The sequence below is a fragment of the Berghia stephanieae genome, chromosome 1 (assembly GCF_034508935.2).
Source record: "Berghia stephanieae isolate SIO BIC M18660-M18661 chromosome 1, UCSD_Bste_1.3, whole genome shotgun sequence".
NCBI lineage: Eukaryota > Metazoa > Mollusca > Gastropoda > Nudibranchia > Aeolidiidae > Berghia > Berghia stephanieae.
Window position 1 is genome coordinate 85,442,126 of NC_088360.1, and position 15,344 is coordinate 85,457,469.

At 32.4% G+C, this 15,344-nt stretch overlaps 1 protein-coding gene across 2 annotated transcripts in view; it reads right to left on the bottom strand.

Moving 5' to 3' along the window:
- Positions 1 to 11,706: 11,706 nt before the first annotated feature.
- LOC144960144 (ero1-like protein) overlaps positions 11,707 to 15,344 on the bottom strand; it is a 31,763-nt gene continuing 28,125 nt past the window's right edge. For both annotated transcript variants that reach the window (XM_078893132.1, XM_078893141.1), the window contains one exon: positions 11,707 to 15,210. In XM_078893132.1, the coding sequence (XP_078749258.1) occupies positions 15,159 to 15,210 (52 nt within the window). In that variant the 3' untranslated portion in view covers positions 11,707 to 15,158. The remainder of the gene's footprint in view (positions 15,211 to 15,344) is intronic.

The window sequence follows — 15,344 nt, forward strand, 5'->3', positions numbered from 1 at the left end:
AAGCGCCGTAAAACCCTTAAAAACAACAAACAACAAAACAAGGACAAAAAGACGTTCATGGACCTGCGAGAAAAGTGACAAGCACGGAGGGGGAGATTGTCAGTGGTGGTGAGAAAGCGAGAAGAAGGGGGTTGATGAACTTGACTTGTTTCAGAACGATTTGTACTTAGGAGGGGAGATGAGAGACGAGGTTGAGGAGATTGAAGTAGAATTGAAAGAACTGGAAGAATTTTTCAATGTTACAGAAAACTTAGGGGATAGTGGTAAATTCTACCTTCTTCCTTTCCTCTGCTTTTCACCCATTCCAACCACTGAGAGACACTAACTGCACTTCAACACTCAATTAGCGCACAGTCCTCGCCTCAGGCTTCACATAGAGCTCATCACCATCTCACTTGGCATAATTACCTTATCAGTCATAAGACGCACATCCCTCAATATATGCATAACATTTTAGGCCTAAGTGTATCAACATGTTGATTGGTCATCACGCGTCTCTCACTCGCATTTTATTGGGTCATCTTGGATTAACAAAGTATGCAGGGACTGGGTGGGGTTCCTGACCTTCCATAGTGGGCAAGGAGGTACATACTGTGTCTTCTATCTCCCTGTATCCGTTTTCCAACATGCTTTCTGCCATTGTCTTGGAATGAGATTTCTTTGTTTTGTCCTGGTCCTGGCTGAGAGGGAAACAGTCAAATTTATAGTTAGTTTTGGGAGATGATATTTTTTCCCTTGTAAATCATCTCTGTTATGTATTATTATATTTGTTATTTTGAATTTATAATGTAAGCATTTGAGTGTATTCCTCTTAGTGGGGACCATGCTTGTGTCCAGATGAGACGTATAGGTGATCTCAAACTAAGTACATTGATGGTATGCTCTTGGAATCTACATCTGATCCCTATTTGTCCCCAATTCCCCTTTGTCTTACTTTTTCTTGGATGTTTTAATTGTAATTCTAGAACTTTTTACTATCCCATTTTCTTCCTTTTTACTGGCGCTGATATGACCATAATGTGTTACAAGCACTGTAAAACCCTTATAAACAAATAAACAAGTATGCAGAGAAGCGTCAATAGTGCATGCAGTAACTGCCATTTGCCTACTCCCATCTCATCTCCGTTCCCTATAAGTAATACGTAGCATTTGTGCTCCCCTGTTTTCTTTTTGAGTATGTTTTTTTTCTCAAGTGCATCTAAACTTGAGACTCACACCCTTATTATAGCTGTGTTCCAAGAAATATTTCCCCATTATAGCCATGCATGATTTATATAAATTACATAGGTTATAAAACGGGGATTTTTAAATTTCATATTGTAGCCGAGCTCCCACTGCAACCGAGGCTGTTATGCGCGAGCTGTGCTGTATCTCTTTCAGTCAGGCAGATGAGGCTGCTCCAGTTGGGTCACTGGTTTTGCTCCAAAAGACACTAATTTTTGTGACCCACTAATATTATGTAGGCTTGGACCAGATGTAGAAAACTGAATTTTTAATGGGTATGATCATATATTATATGAAATTTTACCCTTATGTACTTAAGGAAACTATGTTCATTCTTTTTTATAAAAACATGTAAACTAAAATTTTAAACAAAAAACAAGTCATATTATTGACTGTTAATGCCATTTTTAGCATCTAAACCACCCTGACATAAAAGCATTAAACAAAAATGAATATAACAGCTTCAAAATAGAACAAAATAACAAATACGGAACGTTTTGGGCTCAAAATCGTTCTTCGGCCAACAACAACAACAAAAAAAAAAGCAATAAAAACGTAAATACATTACTGAAAAAAACAGATCGACGACTAAATATTTCGTAGTCCTCCAGTTGAAAAAAATCTTGGATATATATGTAAACAAAAAGATGCGTTCGCTAGCTTCTAGCAGCTTAGTATCACTTTGACATATTGCCTATTTGAGGCAATGGGTCACATTTTTGTTCTGTTGTCTTCTGGCTTTCCACTAATTCAATCATTTCTCATCATTTAAAAAATGAGAAGACAAGAGGAATCCGTTCACAAATGCCCATTCCACCAGTAATTTACACGTGCACAGTCTTAGGACAACCAAAGTGTCACATAAAATTCTACAAAGGGGATCCACTCAAAATGCTAGCAAATAAATAATTATTTAGTCAGATTTTTAATAAATGGTAAAGCTTTTTCTTCTTTTCCTCAGCTGTCCCTCAATGCTCAGTTGTAAAAAATTTAATGAACCTCTAAATCAATTTGTCTTAATTAAAAAAATATTTTTTCATGAATTTTAAAACATTAGGAAATGATTTCGATTATTACAGCTATATTAAAATCAATAACTGGTAAGAATCGTAACTCATAGATGTTTTACAGAATCAAAATTATGAATTTTCCGCTTATCCATTTTGAACATATTTTTTTAATGGAATGATCGGTTAATTGAAACTTATTCGCTATGCATACACTATCTGAATATGAAGGGACGAATGGCAATCCCTAACTATAAGACATCTACGGTTTGTAACTATCAATACAAATTACATGATGAATACAAGTAAAAGTGAACATTACACACTCCCAGCATTACTTTTTTTTTGCAAAATTTTGAGAAATTGCTTGTGTTTATACCACATAGGATTACATAAATTTAATGTAGAGTGGTCAAAAGTAGAAATTCATGAATTCATGGTACAGTGTTTCCAAAAATACATGTGTTCAACAGCAACAACTACAAAAAAAAATAATAAAAATACTGGACATTCTGATGACAAGGATGATAAAGAGGAGAAATGGAACAACAGAATGATTTCGAGGCATCACTCTATCCAATGAAATGTAATTTTCCTCCATTTGTGAAGGTTGGAATATGTATTTTCCAGTCTTCCCTTGTTATATTATCACTCATAGCCTCGTCTGTGAGCTTTAGTGTGTTTCTGAGAGTAAATTTGGTGTAGTCGCACATCGTATCTAAACTCCATGATAAGGCAGTATGCTTTCAAAACTGTTTGAAGAATGGTAGCGTTGTCCACTACAAGACTTCTGGGTGCTTCTGGGAAGGCAGCACACTTTTCTTTAACAAGTCTTAACACCTCTGCATTGACCCCAGAATGATAGTCTCTACCTTCCATATGCAGAGAATAAAAAATTGCATGGCATCCTTCTAAATATTTAGTATCTTCAACACCTGCAAGAATAACAATGAGCCTTTTTCTATCCGAATTATCAGACATCTATTCCTTTGTCGGCTGTATGTTAACGTTCACCCAGCTCCATACATCATTGGATGATATCCATATCAAAGTTGTCTAGGATCCTTTTCCACACTGGAAAACTCTCGGCTGCATTTCGATAACCCTCTTCTCAGGGTTTATTGTGAAATTCCAAGTTCCATATTATTGTCCTCTTTAATGGATAGATACAAGTAGACTTCTTCTCGGGAGGGAAACTGATAAAGATTTTGTACCGTATCGCATCATATCGTTTAAGAGCTTATAATGCTCTGTGAAACTTTCATGGATAAATACAATTTTTCAAATTTATATAGACAACATTCATTGCTGATTTGACAATTTTGAATAAATAATCACCATTTCAAATGCTTTAAAGCTAAAGATTTCATATCAGTCTTCAGTAATTGTGACATTATGTAGATATTATGTTATAAATCATAAATTCAAAATTTGATGTATACAACAGAAGTTGTAACTAACAGTTAAAGTGAGTTGGTTTTATTCGGGAACTAGTATGACATGATCGCATAAAAACTATCCAGAACTACCGTATCAGCACAAAATTTTTTGAAAACCTGATGAACTCATCCTTAACTTGTTTACATATCTAATAGCATAAAATCTGTAATTTTATGACAGTGGTTTTAGAGAAGTTTTTATATGTCTTAAAGAAGAAAACTTTATTATATGGCATCAATACGGTCCAAAATCTATATTCAATTTTAAGACGTTGAGGTTGATACAAATTTTTACTTTTGAGATAAACCAGAAGATTATGCGCCATTAATGGAAAAAAAATGACAATAATTACCAATAACAATACAGACAAAGAAATAATTTAGGGAAAGAATTCTTTATCATGAATAGATAAATGCATCAGGCCAACTTGCAAACGATGGGGGGTCAGTTCAACCTGAGAGTAGAAGGGGTACCAAGGAATAATATATATGCCAAGTCATTTGACCAAAATCACAATCAAGGTTTGTTAAATATGGCAAGTTGAATAAACTTTGCGATGGACAAATGTTCTATCAAAAGAATAAACATTTTTACTGTTCATTCCTACACAGAAGATTCCAGGATATACTGCAAATTTATGGCTCAGAAATATACAGTACTTGCTGGATTCTAGCATACTCTCAAGAGAAGCCAAAAAGTTAGCAGCAAATAGTGCTAGAATTTAAGTGTGCTGAAATTTGACTGAAGTCCTTGACTGGGAGGGAAACAGGGCTGGGACAAAACTAAGTTAATCCCATTCCAAGACAAAAACGAAAGCAACTCGGAAAACAGATATAATGAGATAGAAGACACAGCGGGACCTCCTACCCACCATGAGAGGTCAAAGGATCCTAACCAGATATTACTAATGTACGTAGTTTGAGATCACAATAAAAGTCTCATCGAGACACAGGCACATGATCCCACTAAGAGGAATACAGTCAAATATTTATTACATTGAAAATAAACCTTTATCAATATATTAAAAGAGAGATGATTTACAAGGAAAACAGATGTCATCTCCCAAAACTAATAATACCGGTATATATTTGAGTATTCCTCCTTGTCAAAGACACCTCCCACGGCCAAGACAAAACCAAATGATTTCATCCAAGACAAAGACACAAAGCAACCGAAAAGGAAATATAGGGGAGGATAGAAGACAGCAACACTGATCTCTCTGTCCACCATGGTAAGAGTCCCCACCTAGAAAAAGTAATATCCACTCAACATGCTTAAAGCGGTGAACAAGGGGCTACCTGAAGCCTGGGATAGCAAAAATACTAACAAAAAGGTGAAAATAAAAAGGCTCAAGATGGAAACAGAACAAAGGATATGTTTCAGGTGCAAACCCTTCGTCAGCAAAACAATTAACAGAGGAACCTTGAAAACAAATTTTTAAAATGAGAGTTTAGAGAGAACTGTAGCGTGTTTCCACATTAAGACTTGAATCACGGACCTACCTGATCATAGATGAGTATCCTGACACACGACTACAAAGCCCTCATATTCATATTGCCTCATATTAAATAAGATTCAATTATTTAGTACCCCCATCACCCAAAAATAAAAATGAAGAAACAATTACTTGGATCCATATATAAGTATAAGTTTTTATTAACATTTTGACACATTGAAAACAAAAGCATACTGTACATACACTTATCTTTCAGGTCATCCAGATTCTCTAACAATAATTGAATAAAGTGATCATTTGAATGTACGTAGACAGTTAATTAAAATTCCTTTCTTTTTTTTTTTTTTTACTTTTTTTTTCTGGTTCGCTTTTAAGTGTAGTTTTTGTTTGTTTTTTGTTTTTTAAGGGTTTTACGGCGCTTGCAACACATTTAGGTTATATCAGCGCCAGTAAAAAGGAAGAAAACGGAGAGTCGAATTCTAGAATTACAATTAAAGCACCCAAGAAAAAGTAAGATAAAGGGGAACTGGGAACAAATAGGGATCAGATGTAGATTCCAAGAGCATACCACCAATGTACTTAATTTGAGATCACTTATACATCTCATACGGACACAAGCACAAGATCCAACAAAGAGGATTACAGTCAAATGCTTACATTATACATTCAAAATAACAAATATAATAATACATAACAGAGAGATGATTAACAAGGAAAAAAATATCAAATTCCAAAAAAACAATAACTATGCATTTGACTGTTTCCCTCCCCGCCCAGGACTCCGGCCAGGGCCAGGACAAAACCCAAGTAATCTCATTCCAAGACAAAAACAGAAAGGAAATTGAAAAACAGCTATAAGGGGATAGAAGACACAATTGTTTGTTTGTTGTTGTTTTTAAGGGTTTTGCGGCGCTTGCAACACATTTAGGTCATATCAGTGCCGGTAAAAAGGAAGACAATGGTATAGCTAAAAATTGTAGAATTACAATTAAAGCACACAAGAAAAAGGAAGACAAAGGGGAATTGGTTCAAATAGAAAACAGATGTAGATTCCAAGAGCACACTATCAAAGCACTTAGTTTGAGATCACCTAAAAGTCTCATTCAGACAAAAGCACAGATCTCCACTAAAAGGAATACACTCAAATATTTACAAATCATATATAATACATAAACGAAACATAATACAGCGCATAACAGAGAGATGATTTACAAGTTAAAAAAATCATCCCCCAAAACTAACTATACATTTGACTGTTTCCCTCTTAGTCAGGGTATCCGGCCAGGGCCAGGACAAAACCAAATAATCTCATTCCAAGACAAAAACAGAAAGACAGTTGGAAAACAGATATAGTGGGATAGAAGAAACAGTAAGTGCCAACCTGCCCACTATGGGAGGCCAGGAACTCCACCCAGGGTGTGTAGTTTTTGAATTGTCATAATGTATAATCAAATTGAATTGTCATAATATAAAATCAAATAAACAATACACAGTGTTCCAAAAGTATTTGTTACATTACAAATTTTATGGCATCACTAGCAAATGAACAATTGAGCACAATAATTTCTAGAAATGTTTTTCATCAACAAATTTGGGTAAAACAAATAAAAGCATTATTAACCATCATCATCGGGATACGTTCAATGCCAAGATGATAATTTGTTGTTTTTAGGGGTTTTACTGCACTTGCAAAACACTTTTTATTATTTCATCACCAGTAAAAAGCAAGATGATATAATAGTGAAACTAGATTTAACGATTCAGCGTTAGAGAAAATCGTAGGACAAAAAAGACTGGTTCAACAGAAGTAGATACAAAAGAAATATAAAATTCTAAAATCTATGGAACATTTTTCTTTAGGGGAAGACTGAAATAATCCAGGCATCAGCCACAAAAGCAGTGCCACAAAGTGAGCAAGGGTGATGTGGCTTGCTCAAGGCCACACAGTGCTGCAGCGATTCAAACCGGGTACCTTTGGGATGCAAAGTAAGGTTCATACTGCAGTGCCATGCTTGTAACTAGTCTGAAGTCATGTAAAAGTCCAACACTGAAATTGCTATAGGATCTCAACCAAAAGAGACGCTTAAATGGTTACAAAATGAGCATTATTTAAAAAACCCAACAGTAACAGTGTCATCTATATTCATAAAACATTAAATCTGTGTGTGTGTCGTCCACATGGAAAATAAATGGTTTCATTCCCGAATATTGAAAGGGCAAATGATATATGAGGAGGGAAGAAACAGTATGGATGGAGCCCTATGTAGAATCCACTGACCCAAGCGTCCAATGTTCTCCTGCCCGAAGGGGATTTACCTATCATTAATAATAATAATAATAATAAAGTGTTCTTTTATAGTGCTAAATGCCGAAACCTCAAAGCGCTTTACAATCATTTGGAAAATACATATTGCCTATACTTGCAATGGTCCGTTGAATCAATAAGTCTGAACGTGCAAACTTTTCCTCTAACAGTTTGTAGAAGATTTGATCTGTATATCATCTAGCCTTTCCCAAAAGTTACAGAAAAGAAAAGACCCCCCCCCCCCCCCTCCTATAAAAAAGAACTTAACAATATTTGCTTGATAGGTCCATAGAACTAGAACGTGATACATACTTTTGAAACACCATGTAAATTTGTATAGAATGTCATAAGTGAATATAAAACAATAAGTTTACTATACATTCAGATTTTAGCATTTCAATTTAATCAGCACCAAAATCCAATCAGCAACCATATTTTCAATTTTCAAAAATCATCTTTAAAAAATAATTATGATAATCTTTAAAACAATCCTTTAAAATAGCAAAAAAGAAGAGAAGAAAGTAGCCAATCAAAGGGTAAAATTGATTAAATTGCAATAAGGTTTTGAAAACGTGATCAAGAAACAAATAAACCTCTCCTCTGCTTCACATTCAGTTTATCTCTTTAATATTGCGCTAATTTTTTATATTTTCATACATGTCTTTTTAATGATTCCTCTTTTGATATAACTTTTAATTAAGTTTATTCTTGTCTTTATTGTTGTGATGTAATTTGTTTGCATGTCTTGTCATTATTATTATTATTGTTGTTTGTTTTCTTTTGTGATTTTTGTTTTTGTTTGTTTTTATTCTGTTTTTTTTTGGTTTTCTTTTGTGGGTTAGTTTTTTTGGGTTTTTTTTTTGTTTTATTATTTTGCTTTAGGCCTTTATTTCTTGGGGGGGGGGGTATTTTATTTTCTTTGAAAGATATAATGCGCTTGTAACACCTTTAGATCTTTCCACGCCAATTTAAAAAAGATGACCAGATAGTATTATTTGCCCTTTATATTGCCACTCTTTATAAAATATTTAAAGAAAATGACATTTCTTACCACAAACATGCAGTTATAGAATTTTACAAGAATTACTTTGTAGAGGAAATATATTGCCATAATTCTTATGCTTTTAATGAAAACAATTTGCAAGAGAATTTTCGCTTAAATGTGAAAAGATTGAGATGGATGATGTCTTAGCTCAGATCCCTCTCTTTTCTTAAATTTAAAATATATTCATTAAAGCAGCACACAATCTATTTCCATTGAATAATTAAAAGAAAGCTTTTCTTATATTCGCTAAGAAAATGCAAAAGTTTATTTGCAATAATATATGCTCTAAGTGATAAATAAGAGCTTAAAAGAGTAGGCACACTGTAGTAGTCGTAGTAGAAGTAGTAGAAGTAGCAGTAGCAGCAGTAGTATTAATAGTAGTAGTAGTAGTAGTAGTAGTAGTAGTAGTAGTAGTAGTAGTAGTAGTAGTAGTAGTTGTAGTAGTAGTAGTAGTAATGTGATTAACTGATGTGCAATAAAGTGGCATGAACTGTAGTAGTAAAAATAGCATTCGTAATAGTAATATTAATAATAAAAATAATAATAATAATAATAAATAATAATAATAATAATAATAATAATAATAATAATAATAATAATAGCAATAATAATATATAATAATAATAATAATAATAATAATAATAATAATAATATATATAATAATAATAATAATAATAATAATAATAATAATAATAATAATAATAATAATAATAACAACAATAACAATGATGACAATAAGGAGAGCGATAGTGATGACGAAAACAAGTAAAAGAAGCAGTTATGAGTCCACCAGGCATGGCAATTCATGAAAATGTAATATCAATATTGAATATAATTCGCTTTATCACGATAAAGTTTATGTTTATAGAATATCCTAGAAGGATATTAGATTTTATGAATATAACAATGACTTACAAGTAATCTAAATATGTCAGAAAATCATAAGCAATGAGCATTTTATAATGGTAGAGTACCGCTTGTTTTGTCATTGATTGAACCCTGATTCCATTTAAAAAGATATACAGTGCAACACACATTCTTTGAACATGCATTTAACAAATAGAATTGGTTCAATGAACTAGGACAGAGTTTCCAAATGATGTCCTTAATTGTCTTAGTAAATTTTTTCACGCATCCACGAACAGTTTCGAGGAACTAAACTGAAACTTCTGGCCAACACATTGGCCACAAAAAAAAAGAAAGAGAGAGAGAGAGAGACAAAGAGAGAGAAAAAAGTTGCGTTGTGCCTTAGCCTTCATGAACTTATAGCCTGAAACTGACCAAAACAAAATAATCAGGTCATAAAACAAGAGATCCAAAGAAAAAAATTGATTACTGTGAGTTGTATTCCTGTGCTTAACCAATGGAATCATTTATTTTATTGAACACTACTAACAACAACTCGCTTTTCATTTTTTTAAACTTATGATCACCTCTTGTAATGTGACATCAATTTTTGGTCAGTCTCAGTCATAAGACTTCTTAAGTGCTTGCCTGACCGAAAACAATCAGATCCACGAATTGTGAGTATTTATCACAATACTGTATGTTGACACACGAATGAAGGAATTGCATTGTGACACCTGATAATGCCATGCTTATTTTTCAATAGCCTGTGACATGCATTTTATGATAGCCATGGACTCAGGCAATATTTTAAAAAGGGTATGCGTGTATTGACAAGTGCCTCCCCCCACATCCTTCCATGTTATCCAGCGTGCTGTGTCATATGGCATGGTAGTGTGTATTTTGTTTTTCTCAGCAAGTAATTCAGGAGTGAATGATATTACTTTTTTTATTGAAATATTGAGATCATATTGAAGGAAAGAAATTGATGTCACTCGGTTCTTTGTTTTTGTTTTTAACCAGCCAATTTTATGAGTAGTTCTCACTAAATTGTATCAATCAGACTATAAACGCTTAAGGTTACACATAGTTTTGTGTGTTGGTACGTTATATCCGGCTGGTGGATGTTATGATTATTTTAACTAAGTGCATAGCATCAATACTTGTACAGAAGGCAACATCACAGTTTCTGGCTCTTGTCTTACACGAATTAAACTAACTTTTCTGGTTGTCCAGTGTAGTTTGTTGAATGCGTGTTGCAATGTATTTCTTTTTTTTTTTCTGTTAAAAATTTTTGATTGAAAAATAGAATCAGATGCACTCTGAAGATGAATACAGTAATCATATATTCTACAAAGATATTCAATTTTCAGAACAAAATTAAAACATGACTATTTTTCTTCTTTAAATGAATAGAAATTCTTATAAACAACATTTTTAAAAAGCAATTTTTTAAGACATATCTAACCAGCTAGAGAATAATTCATTTGTACTTATGTCCAGTTTAAATATATCACGATAGTATATTCAAGTAAACCAATAAGTGAAAATTTAACAATGACCTTTCCAAAACAATATAATTATTTGAAAGCCTGCATCCCCATTTGAAGTATGCTTGTAAAAAGACTGCATATGACAGAACCTTTATACACCGACCTTGTTATCTGCACAAGGATGGGAATGCAAACTTCCAATCAAAAAGCTAATTCATCTCTAGATTCAACAAACTTTTGTTGAGACAGATTGCTAAGGTGATGCATTGTCTGCTTTCATATTAAATCATATACACAATTTGACAATATATATAAATAAATTAGTAAACAAGCAGCAGAAATCATCATATAAGGTGTGCATATATTTGTCAAAGTAAAGCAGGGAGTAATAAGAGGCTCTCTGAAGCCTTGACGCAAAAATACAAGCAAAAAGGTAAAAATGGAGAGGCAACCAAATTTCAATATGTCTGACAATTTTTACCATTTTGCCAGTGTGTGAGTTACATTGCAAACTTAATATGATTTGTATCAGATTTTGAACATGGATAAAAATAGCATATGACTGAGATCAAACACGTTCATTTACCTGCAAATATTGAATGAATTGTATAAAAACATTACAATTGAGTTTTAGCTCTTTAAAATAATTTTCTTCTAATCTTCAGTAAAATAACATATCCATACTTTTATACCAATTAATTCTTGGCGATCATAATAACTAACAGACAAAATCTAAATTGCTCCAATGTATTGCTTTAAATCCAATAAAATGTATAACCTTGTGGTGGAATGTTACTCATCAATTATCAAATTTTCAGCGCAATAACATCAAGATTGATGATAAAAAGAGCTGGGAGTTAGTCTAAATCTACTTCCCTTGAGCTGACGGATTTTCTTTTTTTTAATTGTTCCATTACAAAGTGAATAAATACAAGGTTAAATTTTGTGTCTCAGTGATAAGATGTCAGAATTGGTTGATCCGTAAAAAATAATTAACACATTAGAAATTTAATGTCTATATTTATTAGATCTTTTAACCGCCTGGATTTCAACTTTAATTGAAAATGGACTCCATTCAATAACTCATACAATTATTAAGTGTGAAATCGCAAAGCCAATTACTTCCAGACAAGGGAGTCTGTTAAATAAGTGTGGTTTTTTTTTAATGCATTTTTAGATTGAGTCAGTTAAGTGTCACTATTATATGTTTCAGATTTGCTTTTGTTTCGTTTTATTTTTCTTATTTATTTTGGAGGAGGGAAGTTTGCTTTTAATTTGTTTTTTTTTTAGGGGGGGGGGGGATTTTTCAATATGATCATTTGTGAAGAAAAAAATCTTCATATGCATTTTGCTGCACCAATAAAGGCAATAAAGTGTGACACGATCAGAAAAACAATTATTTTATAAACAATTTTTAAAACATGAAATTATGAAACAAAATAAGTATGGACACAGTGATCAACCCCAAAAAAAAAACAGCATGGAAGGATTTAGTTTATGTATGACAAAAAAATATAGCATAACTTACTTCTTACATTAGTTGGTGTTCTCAAGGTGGGGAAAAGTATACCACAGATGAAAATAACTATATAAATAACATAAGTTTGTAATTCAGATTCTTGAAGATAGATCAACTTCGAATTTTCAAGAAAAAATAAATATTGACAAATCGCTTGCCAACATAAAAGTTTTGAAAATAGATTAATAAAATTGATTCATAACGTACATTGAATATATAGGTTAATATTATAATAACTTAGTAGGAATTATAATCTAATTCACTGAGGTCAAATATAAAATACAGTGTTCTTCACCTAGCATCCCGATGGATGGTCAGGAAAAAAAGTTAGTTATTTTAATAGAGGAAAAGTGAGGGGTGGGTGGAGGGAAGGGTGAGTATCTTCTCAGTAGTCAGAAAAGAAATTCAAAATAATTAAGTTTTGTTTACTACACCTTGTAATATTGTGTGAAACTAATGAATTTGATTGAGAAGAATGAATGAGCTAACACACTTTTTAAAACTGCGTTTCATTACATCCAAATAAATATGTCTTTCGGATAATCAGGACCTTACATGGAATGGAATTTAAGGTAGTGGGATCCTAGTTGAAGGCAACTATATGTGGGATGCAAATATTATGATCAATTGCTTTTACTAAACTTGCATGCCGTTTTTAAATATTTACATTTCATCCCCTATATTTCAAAAAATCTATTTTCCTAGTGTAATAAAATTTTTAAACATGAAATATCTATTTTAGATTTTGATGTTTACATATGAAAGCACAACTTATGAGGTAATTCAATATACAAGGAATGCATTTATTACGATCATTTGCTTTAATTGTCTAAACTTAAATAGTATTCAATGTTCTTTTTTGTTGACTTTTTTTTCTTTACTTTCCATACCCTTCCATTTCTTATTAATTCTCTTACACGTACATAATAGTATTTTAAAAACAAAGCATTTATTTTGGTTTTGATGTTAACATAATTGAATATGTAAAAATATATATAGGTGCATCAATTTATTATTAAAAGTACATTGGCATGCATGGATAAGTAAAAGTAGTATCACAGTAGTTAAGCTAAACAACTTCTTACAACTTCACACAATTAGCATAAAATAAAATAATTGAAAAGATGCATTAATTCTGGCATATGCAAAATAAATATAAAGATGAAGGGCTTGTATCAACATGCATTCTCGAATTAAAAAGGAATAGTCACAGTCAATAATTTACTTTAAACCATTATATTCAAATGGAACATTTTCACTCAAAGAAAACATCATGATAAAATGATTTTAAAAACATTTGTTGAGTACTTTTAAAAACAAACAACTTATTTTCAATAACTTTTCTCATGACAGTATACTAGCCCACTTAATGTCTGTAACTTAAGAGACATTCATGGGACTATATTTTAGGAAATTGTTACCTTGGCAATAGATTTTAACAAATGATTTCAAAAATAGGATAGGTTTTGAACCTCGTTATCCCAGGGTCACTTAGCCACGAACTAAATTAAATGAAGGGATTAAACAAGGATGGCACCGGTTTGGTTAGTTATAGAAGTTTAACTGCTCCTGAAATACTTAGAAAGGGAGATGGCACAAAACTTGCATGACAGACATATGTACATTTCATTGTTGCGCATGCAACCATTTGACAGGAGCCCAAGGATAATGAAACCAAGGGGACTAATTCAAGGAAAGAAAGGCTGTAAAGTTCCATGGAAAACATATCCATGTATCACCATTGAAAGAGAGACACTCAAATGGCTCTGATTTATACTCAAAGTCACACAGAGGGATAATTTACCAGAATAATTAACTCTCCAAGGAAAATAAAAACATGCTCACAACCCATTGAAGGACCACATTCAGTCTCATGCCAGAACAAATAATACAGCCACATAAAAAGGGATACGAGATAAAGGAGGATAGTGGAGACACTATGAATAGCAACAGCAATCTCCCATTTGCATGTTTTGCTGACTGACAATTATACTGATTCTAACAGTGTCTTTTGATGTTGACATAAAGAGAAATGACAAGTTTGTCAACAAATTTTGTGGGTTCTGAAAAGTCGAAGAGCACACTTCGGTGAAAATTCATCGTCTATAAGAAAAATCCATTCAGAAATTGTTTGTTGTGCCCATCATACCCTCCCATGGTTGGTCCGCTGACAAAATGGTAAATGGAAAATATCTATCCTCACCGTTTTGTAAGGCACTACAATTGTAGTTAAGAGTGATGATTGTAGAAAAATTCACAATTATAATGTTGATGATGATGTTGATGATGATGGCAATGGTGATGATTGACAATGATAATGACAAAGAGGATTGATGATATATCAAGAAAGTTACAAACATGTATCAGATACTGTCTTTCTTTTCAAAACATGCTATGTAGGAAAATCATTCCAATTTGATTAATTAACTAACAATAATACAAAGATAAATTGACTGATAACTTGAAAAAATATCTTAAAGATGTTCTTGCAATAATCAAATAACTCAATGAAGACTCCAGAAGGCCAGGAATCAAAACAAAGTTTTTAAAAGTAAAAAGAAAGCAACACAAACAAAAAGACGTGAAAAAATAGTAACAGACAGAAGAAGAAGAAGAAGAAAAAAAAAAAAGAAGGCAACAGTAACAAAGAGGGGGAGGATAGAGGAGGACAGGGAAGAAAGAATAATTATTGGAACATTCATGGAAAACAAATTATAAACATTATTATAAAATGATAATTTCATAGATCAAATTGAGACGTTAGAATCAAACTCTTAACTGAGACAAATAACAGAATCAAACACCTTTGCTATGTTGCTGTCATCATCTTGCCAATTTGCGGAAATTTTCAATTGCGTGGATGCTGCTGGATAACCTGAGTTTTTAAGAAAATAAGAAAAAATAAATTAATAAAAAATAAATTAGCAATTTTATTTATGATCTTATTCATTATTTTTATTATTTAGTCAAATTCTAAGTAAATGCTACAAGTGCTACTATGAAAATAAC